Source organism: Ranitomeya imitator, chromosome 2, assembly GCF_032444005.1.
Source record: "Ranitomeya imitator isolate aRanImi1 chromosome 2, aRanImi1.pri, whole genome shotgun sequence".
Lineage (NCBI taxonomy): Eukaryota > Metazoa > Chordata > Amphibia > Anura > Dendrobatidae > Ranitomeya > Ranitomeya imitator.
In genome coordinates, this window is record NC_091283.1 from 220,101,536 (window position 1) to 220,114,968 (window position 13,433).

Sequence of the window (13,433 nt, forward strand, 5' to 3'; positions counted from 1 at the left end):
AAATTATAAAAAGGAACTGAAACTCAGCTGCTCATTGAGACCCGCTGGCGCAAGTGTGTTTAAAACTGTAATCCAGCGGCATTCTCTTTGAGCCAGTTTTTGTTTAGCATCACCGCCCCTTATGCCCACCCTAATCCTGTCAATTCCCCAAATTTTTAAATCTTTAGGATTGCATTTATGATATTTGCGAAAATGTTTAGGGATTGGTTTTAAAGTTCCTTCATCAGCCACATCACATGCAGCTCTAATGTCACGTATATGTTCGCGAACGCGAACACGCAACTCCCTCGACGTAAGGCCAATGTACACTAGATGACATGTACAGATGGCATAATATACAAAGTGGGTAGAGCTGCATGTGATGTGGTCTTTGATCGCAAATTCACGTTTTCCATCAGATGATGTGAAAGTAGTAGCCCTGACAAGATTCCTGCAGGCCATACAGTCACCACATGGAAAGAACCCATTTTTTTTTTTTTTTTTTTGAGTGGCAGCCATACCACTCAAAACCACAGGAGGGAGCCCAAGAGCAGAACTCACAAAAATGCTACTTGCAACCACCGGAGGGAGCCCAAGAGCGGAATTCACAACAGGCACCTACTTGTGCACCACAATTTATAGTAGTGCCTACGGCTATCTTCCAGGGAATAAACGGAGGACACAGGGTTGCAGTCTCTTTACCTGTTTACTGATGAATTCAGGCAGCCCAGTCCAGGGTAACAGATCACAGGTGTCCATGGTCCGGCCAAATTGGAAGCGAATCTGGAATCACCCTTACCAGGTGGGGTTGGAAGCCTTCCTTCTAGCGCTATAGTGTAGTCCCTTGCTGCCTTAGGCCTCTCACAAGATCCTCATGTTTTCTTTCTGTCCCCCTTTTAGGTAGGACACTACCCGTACGACAGGTAGCTCGAGCCTTCTTACAGGATCTCTATCATGACCCGGGCTCTATCTGCTACTTTGTCCTCAGGTGTCAATGGTGGACAGGTAACTTGTAATCTGCTGTCTGCCGGGCATAGCTACCCCCACATCCTCTGTCTTCTGGCTACCGTTATCTGCGCACAGAGTGGAGAAAGACCAGTCACAGCTTCTCTCTCCAGCTCTTCACTCTCCTGTGCCTCTTCTCCTCCTTCACGCTCTCTACAACTTATTCCAACCTTCTCTTTCCCTTCCAGGAGCTACAGCACCTCACGTGGCTGCACGGCACCTTGTCTCCTTCCTTTCTCAGATTCTCTCACAGACTGACTGACTAATTTTCCCTCCAGCTAGAATATATATAGGGGAACCACCCACAAGCTGGATCAGAGCTCCCCCCTCTGCTCTGGAGTAAGAACATATTGCATGTTTGTGTATACCTGATAAAGAGATCCTTCCTCGCTTCCAAGCATGACATTACTCTCCCCGTGAGGAAAGCAATGCCACTGTAGCAACCAGGAACCTAGGGTGTTACACTTTTTATTCATTAATTTTCTATTTCACATATTGTACACAAGGAGATAAAATACTTTTGGGAAACTATTCAACATTTAAATATATATATTTTTATTTTTAAATCTGATTTTCCCTGTAACTGGGATTGGTATACTAGCCACAGTCATGGTGAAAATGATAGCAGAGCTGACTAGGTCTCCTAATAACCCTCTATCTCATGACCGCTGGTCCTGGAGGAGGAAGCATCGATAGCGCGATTACAATATACACAGGGCTTGTTTGGAGTTATATATACAGCCATTGAGAAGGCAAAAATGGTAACAATAAACCATCTATGCCATCTCAATGGCAGCTCTAAAATCACATGCAACTGCTGAACTATGCAGTAATACTTTAGATCATTACTGCACAGTTTAATGCGAACTGCATGGACGTTCAAAGTCTATGGGCACTCCGGAAATAATGAAGGAGCATGCATCTCATATTGAATTTAGCGCGTCTAACTGTAGGGCACAATTCTTAAAAATGCCATTTTTTGTTGAATCAGCCTTTATGTGGACATTTTTTGGTGAAATTTGTATCAGAATTCTGCTGCAAAACGCGTTTTCCCCCAACGTTTAGTAAATCTTTAGTAGAACTTAGAGTTGAGCGAATATGTTCGGGTTCGGTCGCCGACTTTGATTTTGCCATAGTCGGGCCCTATTGGTACCCTATTCGTGATGAATTTATGTTTGAAGATCGGTAACGAATATATTTGTTCATATCTACTCCCATTGACTCCAAAAGCAATATTCGCCGGCGATTGTAATCAGAACCGAATATCGAAAAATTTGCTCAACTCTATAGCACTCCCCCAATGTTTGCTTACCATATACAGAAGTTTGTTCTGTTATTATCATTAATAATAATAATAATAATAATAATAATAATACCACCATGAACTGTTACTTGCATGATACAGCTTGATTTGATAGCACAACATACTATTGTAGTCTCCATGAATAGATAAGAGGATGTCAAGCCATTGAGTGGTGTCATTTATTGAGAAGATAGCTTGTTGCAATGAGATACTGTATGGGCAATATGGCAAGGTGGAGTAGGCTTGCACAACACAAGTAGGTGTCTTTGTGACTCTGGCAGGAGATCACAGCTCTCTGGCAAGGGTCTGTTTGATTTCTGTGTTCCACAGATAACACGGTCAAGGAGCATTTTGTAAATCAATTGGTGTTGGTGAATATTTAACCCCCCGGCCAACTCCCGCTTTTCCTCATCCTCCTCCCTTCATTCTGTCCTCACCTTCTCACTTTTAATCTAAACTGGACTCAACGTGACATCAAATCCACACAGCGGGAAGCAACTCGCAGCCTTGTAATTATACTGAGTATGAAAGAAGGAGTAAAGTTCCTGGCATAAAAAAAAAATACACCATACATGAAGTCAGCTTGCACTGAATAGGATGCTCGTCGAGGAAAAAGATCAACCCAAAGAGATTCACTTATTGTCAAAAAGCTACGAAAAAGTATTTTGACTGCTGGCAATACCAAGAAGAGCATAGAAGAACATGGCTTCGATTGGACTGCAGATGATGGGCTACTTCATGGCAGTCTTGGGTCTGATCGGCACAATCATTGCTACATTACTACCCGACTGGAAGGTTAGTTCGTATATTGGTGCCAGTATTGTGACTGCTGTTGGCTTTAGTAAAGGGCTGTGGATGGAATGTGCAATCTTTAGCACCGGCATCACCCAATGTGACATATATAACTCCATGCTGGGACTGCCACAAGAAACTCAAGCTGCCCAGGCTCTGATGATCACATCTTGTGTACTGTCTTCAATTGCAACGCTGTTCACAGTTTTTGGCATGAAATGTACCATTTTCAACCAAGGCAACCCTGGCAAGGATAAGCTGGCAGTGGCTGGTGGAGCTGTCTTTATTCTGGGTGGCATTATATGTCTGGTGCCTATATGCTGGAACTTGCATGCTATCCTTAAAGACTTCTATAACCCATTGCTTCCTGATGCCCAGAGATATGAGCTTGGATCCGCTCTCTATCTCGGCATCGTCTCTTCGATATTTTCGGTATTGGGTGGTTCAATTCTCTGTGCCTCTTGTCCACCTAAGGATCCGGACCCAAATTTCTACAGTAGATATCAGAGCCGAGCTCTGATGGCAGATAAAGGACAAAAAGCTGGCAGTGGGGCGCAGACTTCTAAGAAGGAGACCAGCGGCTATAGCCTTACTGGTTACGTATAAGTGAATCAAGAAGAGACAACACTCCTATTGGTCTGGTAGATATTGTAACGTATCAATGACTACACATGAGGACTTTCGTTAATAACTTCGAAAACAAAGGAAACAATGAAATGAAGACATTATTAGTAGAAATGGTCTCATCTTAGGAACCTAGGATGGTGTCTACTGAAAATCTTCTTGTCTATTACGCGTAACGGACATGGACCATCTGCTCTGTAGCGATATTATTCCTGCAAGCAGCTGCTAAACCTCTGATGATATTACATGTTGGGATTCTTTACAAAATAATCAGAAGGAGCAAAACCTTCCCCTCAAAATGTTTTTTTCTCATTTTGTGTTTAAAGGAAAATACAAAAAATGCGTGTGTTTTTATTTTTTAATTATTCACTCTCCTGATCCTTAAGTCATTGTTACTAATTCATCGACTGTCGCAGCTATTTCTGTTATATAATGTGGGGTGTTTAGACCACCTAAGATTTCCTAAACCGTAATAGAACAGAGAAAGGGCTCGTGCTCGTGACTATATTTTCGGGTCTGAGCGCTATCGCTTAAAAAACGGATCGCAAGGTTATTATATGGGTGATTTTTTTTCATTGACTGAATCTGCATGTAAACAAAAAAAATCATAGCATGCACGATTTCCCTCCGAAACTTAGATGAGACTCGTCCGTGCGAGAAAAAAAATCGAATGCCTTATGGAGACACAGTACAACATCCGATTTTTACGGATACATTGAAATTCTGTAAGATAGGAAATGTAAATAATTAATAGCTGCTGCGGCAATAAAAACGGATTGTACGGGGGGATGACAAGTGAGAAAAAAATCGTCCCGCTTTTCTGGATGCCTCTCAGAATGATTTTTTACACTGTCGTGTGACCCTGGCACTAAAGGAATAACATCAAATCCTTGTATATCTGAAATCCGTGTCTCCATTTCTCTTTTTCTCTAATCACGCGTCATATGTCAATACAAAGTTGCTTCAGTTGAATCTTTTGCACACTTCTATGCATCAATCATATCTGTTAGTGTATTTAATCAAATCCATTAACTATGATTTCATATTAAAAGCAACATCAAAGTCCTCTGTGCTGGAAATTCTAACTTTTTATATTACGATTTTAACTTAAGTGTGAACTGCTGTTGAACCGATGTCGTTTATGTAAATCATAACAACGTCTGAGTGTTTTTTATGTTGCATCCAAAGTGTTGAAAATCAATAATAATAATATTAATAATGATAAATATTATTATTGAAGGGATGTTTGTTTTTTGTTTGTTTTTTAAGAAAAGAAATACAAATCCTTTGTAAACTTGCAGTCTGCTTGCTTCTAATACAAAACATTGTGTACTATTTATCTCAATAAATTTAGCAAAGATTTTTATACGACAAACATGCTCATCTTTTATCCCTTGACATGCACTTTTATAATTCCACACGTGGATGGTTCGCTATCATAGATTCATGCTATTTATTGTGTGCACCTTGTTGTTCTGTAGATAAAATATTCCAAAGAAGAACATAAATGTATAATAAATAATTCAATAATAATCTTTATTTTTATATAGCGCTAACATATTCCGCAGCGCTTTACAGTTTGCACACATTGTTATCGCTGTCCCCGAAGGGGCTCACAATCTAAATTCCCTATCAGTGTGTCTTTGGAATGTGGGAGGAAACCAGAGAACCCGGAGGAAACCCACGCAAACACGGAGAGAACATACAAACTCTTTACAGATGTTGTCCTTGGTGGGTTTGAACCCAGGACTCCAGCGCTGCAAGGCTAACCACTGAGCCACCGTGCTGTTTACGTGGCATTTAGGAAATATGTTTCGGATGGTCCGCTGAATACATGCCCCAGACGTGTGCAGCTTCATACCTGTAGACTAGACATGAACGGATCGATCCTTGGAGGAAGGAGTTTGAGTCATATTTCTCGAAATTTGAATTTTCATGTGAGATTGAACATTTTGAGATTCTGTTCACTGTTTACAAAATAAAGAAAATTTGTCAGGCATCATTTTCCACACTGCTGTAGCACCAAAGAGCAGGCAAACATCATTTCACTTTGTCGCACAGGTTTCCCCTAGTGTCCTGCTGCTGAGACATCTAGCGGACTATCATGGAGTCTACAGTGATGGTGAGTACCTGAGCCATCACAGATCAGCGGCTCTATGTCGAGCGCAGTTTGCATGGCAGTGCCTTTTTCCACCTCCAGAGTAACTGGTTAAGTCTCTCTTCCATAGAGTGTAAGCTCTTATGGTCAGTGGGGTCCTCTCTCTCTCCTGTAGAGTGTAAGCTCTTATGATCAGTGGGGTCCTCTCCCTCTACTGTAGAGTGTAAGCTCTTATGATCAGTGGGGTCCTCTCCCTCTACTGTAGAGTGTAAGCTCTTATGGTCAGTGGGATCCTCTCTCTCTCCTGTAGAGTGTAAAATCTTATGGTCAGTGGGGTTCTCTCTCTCTCCTGTAGAGTGTAAGCTCTTATGGTCAGTGGGGTCCTCTCTCTCTCCTGTAGAGTGTAAGCTCTTATGGTCAGTGGGGTCCTCTCTCTCCTGTAGAATGTAAGCTCTTATGGTCAGTGGGGTCCTCTCTCTCTCCTGTAGAGTGTAAGCTCTTATGGTCAGTGGGGTTCTCTCTCTCCTGTAGAGTGTAAGTTCTTATGGTCAGTGGGGTTCTCTCTCTCCTGTAGAGTGTAAGCTCTTATGGTCAGTGGGGTCCTCTCTCTCCTGTAGAGTGTAAGCTCTTATGATCAGTGGGGTCCTCTCCCTCTACTGTAGAGTGTAAGCTCTTATGATCAGTGGGGTCCTCTCCCTCTACTGTAGAGTGTAAGCTCTTATGGTCAGTGGGATCCTCTCTCTCTCCTGTAGAGTGTAAAATCTTATGGTCAGTGGGGTTCTCTCTCTCTCCTGTAGAGTGTAAGCTCTTATGGTCAGTGGGGTCCTCTCTCTCTCCTGTAGAGTGTAAGCTCTTATGGTCAGTGGGGTCCTCTCTCTCCTGTAGAATGTAAGCTCTTATGGTCAGTGGGGTCCTCTCTCTCTCCTGTAGAGTGTAAGCTCTTATGGTCAGTGGGGTTCTCTCTCTCCTGTAGAGTGTAAGTTCTTATGGTCAGTGGGGTCCTCTCTCTCCTGTAGAGTGTAAGCTCTTATGGTCAGTAGGGTCCTCTATCTCCTGTAGAGTGTAAGCTCTTATGGTCAGTGGAGTCCTCTCTCTCCTGTAGAGTGTAAGCTCTTATAGTCAGTGGGGTCCTCTCTCTCCTGTAGAGTGTAAGCTCTTATGGTCAGTGGGGTCCTCTCTCTCTCCTGTAGAGTGTAAGCTCTTATGGTCAGTGGGGTCCTCTCTCTCCTGTAGAGTGTAAGCTCTTATGGTCAGTGGGGTCCTCTCTCTCTCCTGTAGAGTGTAAGCTCTTATAGTCAGTGGGGTCCTCTCTCTCCTGTAGAGTGTAAGCTCTTATGGTCAGTGGGGTCCTCTCTCTCTCCTGTAGAGTGTAAGCTCTTATGGTCAGTGGGGTCCTCTCTCTCCTGTAGAATGTAAGCTCTTATGGTCAGTGGGGTCCTCTCTCTCTCCTGTAGAGTGTAAGCTCTTATAGTCAGTGGGGTCCTCTCTCTCCTGTAGAGTGTAAGCTCTTATAGTCAGTGGGGTCCTCTCTCTCCTGTAGAGTGTAAGCTCTTATGGTCAGTGGGGTCCTCTCTCTCTCCTGTAGAGTGTAAGCTCTTATGGTCAGTGGGGTCCTCTTTCTCCTGTAGAGTGTAAGCTCTTATGGTCAGTGGGGTCCTCTCTCTCTCCTGTAGAGTGTAAGCTCTTATAGTCAGTGGGGTCCTCTCTCTCCTGTAGAGTGTAAGCTCTTATGGTCAGTGGGGTCCTCTCTCTCTCCTGTAGAGTGTAAGCTCTTATGGTCAGTGGGGTCCTCTCTCTCCTGTAGAGTGTAAGCTCTTATGATCAGTGGGGTCCTCTCCCTCTACTGTAGAGTGTAAGCTCTTATGATCAGTGGGGTCCTCTCCCTCTACTGTAGAGTGTAAGCTCTTATGATCAGTGGGGTCCTCTCCCTCTACTGTAGAGTGTAAGCTCTTATGGTCAGTGGGATCCTCTCTCTCTCCTGTAGAGTGTAAAATCTTATGGTCAGTGGGGTTCTCTCTCTCTCCTGTAGAGTGTAAGCTCTTATGGTCAGTGGGGTCCTCTCTCTCTCCTGTAGAGTGTAAGCTCTTATGGTCAGTGGGGTCCTCTCTCTCCTGTAGAATGTAAGCTCTTATGGTCAGTGGGGTCCTCTCTCTCTCCTGTAGAGTGTAAGCTCTTATGGTCAATGGGGTTCTCTCTCTCCTGTAGAGTGTAAGTTCTTATGGTCAGTGGGGTTCTCTCTCTCCTGTAGAGTGTAAGCTCTTATGGTCAGTGGGGTCCTCTCTCTCCTGTAGAGTGTACGCTCTTATGGTCAGTGGGGTCCTCTCTCTCCTGTAGAGTGTAAGCTCTTATGGTCAGTAGGGTCCTCTATCTCCTGTAGAGTGTAAGCTCTTATGGTCAGTGGGGTCCTCTCTCTCCTGTAGAGTGTAAGCTCTTATAGTCAGTGGGGTCCTCTCTCTCCTGTAGAGTGTAAGCTCTTATGGTCAGTGGGGTCCTCTCTCTCTCCTGTAGAGTGTAAGCTCTTATGGTCAGTGGGGTCCTCTCTCTCCTGTAGAGTGTAAGCTCTTATGGTCATTGGGGTCCTCTCTCTCTCCTGTAGAGTGTAAGCTCTTATGGTCAGTGGGGTCCTCTCTCTCCTGTAGAGTGTAAGCTCTTATAGTCAGTGGGGTCCTCTCTCTCTCCTGTAGAGTGTAAGCTCTTATAGTCAGTGGGGTCCTCTCTCTCCTGTAGAGTGTAAGCTCTTATGGTCAGTGGGGTCCTCTCTCTCTCTTGTAGAGTGTAAGCTCTAATGGTCAGTGGGGTCCTCTCTCTCCTGTAGAGTGTAAGCTCTTATGGTCAGTGGGGTCCTCTCTCTCTCTTGTAGCGTGTAAGCTCTTATGGTCACTGGGGTCCTCTCTCTCCTGTAGAGTGTAAGCTCTTATGGTCAGTGGGGTCCTCTCTCTCCTGTAGAGTGTAAGCTCTTATGGTCAATGGGGTCCTCTCTCTCTCCTGTAGAGTGTAAGCTCTTATGGTCAGTGGGGTCCTCTCTCTCCTGTAGAGTGTAAGCTCTTATAGTCAGTGGGGTCCTCTCTCTCTCCTGTAGAGTGTAAGCTCTTATAGTCAGTGGGGTCCTCTCTCTCCTGTAGAGTGTAAGCTCTTATGGTCAGTGGGGTCCTCTCTCTCTCTTGTAGAGTGTAAGCTCTAATGGTCAGTGGGGTCCTCTCTCTCCTGTAGAGTGTAAGCTCTTATGGTCAGTGGGGTCCTCTCTCTCTCTTGTAGCGTGTAAGCTGTTATGGTCACTGGGGTCCTCTCTCTCCTGTAGAGTGTAAGCTCTTATGGTCAGTGGGGTCCTCTCTCTCTCTTGTAGAGTGTAAGCTCTTATGGTCAGTGGGGTCCTCTCTCCCTCTCCTGTACAGTGTAAACTCTTGTGGTCAGAGGGGTCCTCTCTCTACTGTAGAGTGTAAGCTCTTATGGTCAGTGGGGTCCTCTCTCTCCTGTAGAGTAATAATAATAATAATCTTTATTTTTATATAGCGCTAACATATTCCGCAGCGCTTTAGAGTTTGCACACATTATCATCACCGTCCTCATTGGGGCTCACAATCTAAATTCCCTATCAGTATGTCTTTGGAATGTGGGAGGAAACCGGAGTACCCGGAGGAAACCCACGCAAACACAGAGAGAACATACAAACTCTTTGCAGATGTTGTCCTGAGTGGGATTAGAACCCAGGACTCCAGCGCTGCAAGGCTGCAGTGCTAACCACTGCGCCACCTGTTGTGAATTCTGTTGTCAAGCTCCCTCCTGTGGTCATGAATGGTACTTCGGCTGGTTCTGTCCATGGGCTTCCTCTGTTGGTGGTGAGTGGGGCTGCGGCTTCTGAGTTTCCTTCCACAGGTGACGAGGTTAATTCGTTAGCTGGCTGCTCTATTTAACTCCACTTAGATCATTGCTCCATGCCACCTGTCAATGTTCCAGTATTGGTCTAGTTCACTCCTGGATCGTTCTTGTGACCTGTCTTCCCAGCAGAAGCTAAGTTCCTGCTTGTTTTTCTTTAGTTTGCTATTTTTCTGTCCAGCTTGCTATTTTGTCTTGCTTGCTGGAAGCTCTGGGACGCAGAGGGAGCGCCTCCGCACAGTGAGTCGGTGCGGAGGGTCTTTTGCGCCCTCTGCGTGGTCTTTTTGTAGTTTTTTGTGCTGACCGCAAAGTTACCTTTCCTATCCTCAGTCTGTTCAGTAAGTCGGGCCTCACTTTGCTAAATCTATTTCTATCTGTGTTTGTATTTTCATCTTACTCACAGTCATTATATGTGGGGGGCTGCCTTTTCCTTTGGGGAATTTCTCTGAGGCAAGGTAGGCTTTATTTTTCTATCTTCAGGGCTAGCTAGTTCTTAGGCTGTGTCGAGTTGCATAGGGAGAGTTAGGAGCAATCCACGGCTATTTCTAGTGTGTGTGATAGGATTAGGGATTGCGGTCAGCAGAGTTCCCACGTCTCAGAGCTCGTCCTATATTATTTGTAACTATCAGGTAATTCCGTGTGCTCTTAACCACCAGGTCCATTATTGTCCTTACCACCAGGTCATAACAGCCACCGTGACGACCAGTGTGTAAGCTTTTATGGTCAGTGGGGTCCTCTCGCTCCTGTAGAGTGTAAGCTCTTATGGTCAGTGGGGTCCTCTCTCTCTCCTGTAGAGTGTAAGTTCTTATGGTCAGTGGGATCCTCTCTCTCCTGTAGAGTGTAAGCTCTTATGGTCAGTGGGGTCCTCTGTCTCTACTGTAGAGTGTAAGCTCTTATGATCAGTGGGGTCCTCTCTTTCCTGTAGAGTGTAAGCTCTTATGGTCAGTGGGGTCCTCTCTCTCTCCTGTAGAGTGTAAGCTCTTATGGTTAGTGGGGTCCTCTCTCTCCTGTAGAGTGTAAGCTCTTATGTTCAGTGGGGTACTCTGTCTCTACTGTAGAGTGTAAGCTCTTATGGTCAGTGGCATCCTCTCTTTCTTGTAGAGTGTAAGCTCTTATGGTCAGTGGGGTCCTCTCTCTCCTGTAGAGTGTAAGCTCTTATGATCAGCGGGGTCCTCTCTCTCCTGTAGAGTGTAAGCTCTTATGGTCAGTGGGGTCCTCTCTTGTTATGATCAGGCGGCCTTGTAACAACATGAAAAAACCCTCGCTGGAGTAGTGGTAACTATACAGACCGCTAACCCTGAACTTATCACAGACACTAGAAGTAGCCGTGGGGTGTGCCTATCCAGACCTAGACACCTCGACACAGCCGGAGGACTAATTATCCCTAAAGATAGAAAGTAGGAAAACTAACTTGCCTCAGAGTAGACCCCCAAAGGATAGGCAGCCCCCCACAAATAATGACGGTGAGTAGGAGAGGAAAAGACACACGCAGGCGGAAAACAGATTTAGCAAAGGAGGCCACTTCTACCTGGATAGGAAAGTATAGTACAGGATACTGAGCGGTCAGTACAAAATCTACAAAATATCCACAGCAAAAAAATACAAAAACTCCACCACCTAAGTAAAGGTGTGGAGAGTATATCTGCAACTCCAGCGAATCCAACCAGACTGAGAAAACAACAAGACAGTCGAAGCTGGAACCAAAATAGAAACTATGAACAGGACTGAAAAATAGACACAAAGCCTGTGAGTCTAAGAAACAGAATGAGACACTTATCTTTAGCTGAAATGGCAGCAGGCAGGAGAGGCCAGGAGAGAACCATTGCTGGCAATAGTACATTGACAACTGGCAGGGACTAATGAATCCTGCACAGCTAAATACCCCAGTCAGCTTTGCAATTAGCAGATTATTATTATTATTATTATTTATTGTTATAGCGCCATTTATTCCCTGGCGCTTTACATGTGAGGAGGGGTATACATAATGAAAACAAGTACAATAATCTTACACAATACAAGTCATAACTGGTACAGGAGGAATGAGGACCCTGCCCGCGAGGGCTCACAATCTACAAGGGATGGGTGAGAATACAGTAGGTGAGGGTAGAGATGGTCATGCAGCGGTTTGGTCGATCGGTGGTAGCTGCAGGTTGTAGGCTTGTCTGAAGAGGTGGGTCTTCAGGTTCTTTTTGAAGGTTTTGATGGTAGGCAAGAGTCTGATGTGTTGTGGTAGAGGGTTCCAGAGTAGGTTTGATACGCGAGAGAAATCTTGTATACGATTGTGGGAAGAGGAGATAAGAGGGGAGTAGAGTAGGAGATCTTGTGAGGATCGGAGGTTGCGGGTAGGTAAGTACCGGGAGACGAGGTCACAGATGTATGGAGGAGACAGGTTGTGGATGGCTTTGTACGTCATGGTTAGGGTTTTGTAGTGGAGTCTCTGGGCAATGGGGAGCCAGTGAAGGGATTGACAGAGGGGAGAGGCCGGGGAATAGCGGGGGGACAGGTGGATTAGTCGGGCAGCAGAGTTTAGAATAGATTGGAGGGGTGCGAGAGTGTTAGCGGGGAGGCCACAGAGCAGGAGGTTGCAGTAGTCAAGGCGAGAGATGATGAGGGCATGGACTAGGTTTTTGCAGATTCATGGTTGAGGAATGAACGGATTCGTGAAATATTTTTGAGTTGCAGTCGGCAGGAAGTGGAAAGGGCTTGGATATGTGGTTTGAAGGAGAGATCAGCGTCAAGGATTACCCCGAGGCAGCGAGCTTGTGGGACTGGGGAGAGTGGGCAGCCATTTACTGTAATGGATAGGTTCGTTGGGGAGGTCGCGTGAGATGGGGGAAAGATGATACACCTGTCCAATCCTGCAGTCCAGGCACAACTGCATTACCATCTACAGCCACCGGAGGGAGCCCAAAAGCAGAATTCACAACAGTACCCACCCCTTGAGGAGGGGTGACCGAACCCTCATCAGAGCCCCCAGGCCGATCAGGATGAGCCCGATGAAAGGTACGAACCAAATCAGCGGCATGGACATCAGAGGCAGAAACCCAAGAATTATCCTCCTGGCCATAACCCTTCCATTTGACAAGGTACTGAAGCTTCTGCCTCGAAAAACGAGAATCCAAAATCTTCTCAACAACATATTCCAACTCCCCATCGACCAACACAGGGGCCGGAGGATCAACAGAGGGAACAACGGGCTCCACATATTTCCGCAACAAAGATCTATGGAAGACATTATGAATAGCAAAAGAGGCCGGAAGCGCCAGGCGAAAGGACACCTGATTAATAATCTCAGAAATCCTATAAGGACCAATAAACCGAGGCTTAAACTTAGGGGAAGAAACCTTCATAGGAACATGATGGGAAGGTAACCAAACCAGATCCCCAACCCGAAGCCAGGAACCAACACACCGATGAAGGTTAGCAAAACGTTGAGCCTCCTCCTGAGACAGCACCAAATTGTCCACCACATGAGCCCAAATCTGCTGCAACCTGTCGACCACAGAATCCACACCAGGAAGGTCAGAAGGCTCAACCTGCCCAGAAGAAAAACGAGGATGAAAACTAAAATTACAAAAAAAAGGTGAAACCAAAGTAGCTGAACTAGCCCGATTATTAAGGGCAAAAAAGCTACCCAATCATCCTGATCAGCAGACACAAAGCATCTCAAACAGGTCTCCAAGGTCTGATTAGTTCGCTCAGTCTGGCCATTTGTCTGAGGATGAAATGCAGAAGAAAAAGACAAATCAATGCCTAGCT

The 13,433-nt window shown here is 45.3% G+C and overlaps 1 protein-coding gene across 1 annotated transcript; it reads left to right on the plus strand.

Annotated features, from left to right (window-relative positions):
* Nucleotides 1-2,745: 2,745 nt before the first annotated feature.
* CLDN2 (claudin 2) lies at nucleotides 2,746-5,075 on the plus strand. Its single transcript, XM_069748622.1, has one exon. It carries the CDS (start codon nucleotides 2,990-2,992, stop codon nucleotides 3,683-3,685), a length of 696 nt encoding a protein of 231 aa, XP_069604723.1. The 5' UTR covers nucleotides 2,746-2,989; the 3' UTR covers nucleotides 3,686-5,075.
* Nucleotides 5,076-13,433: the final 8,358 nt, after the last annotated feature.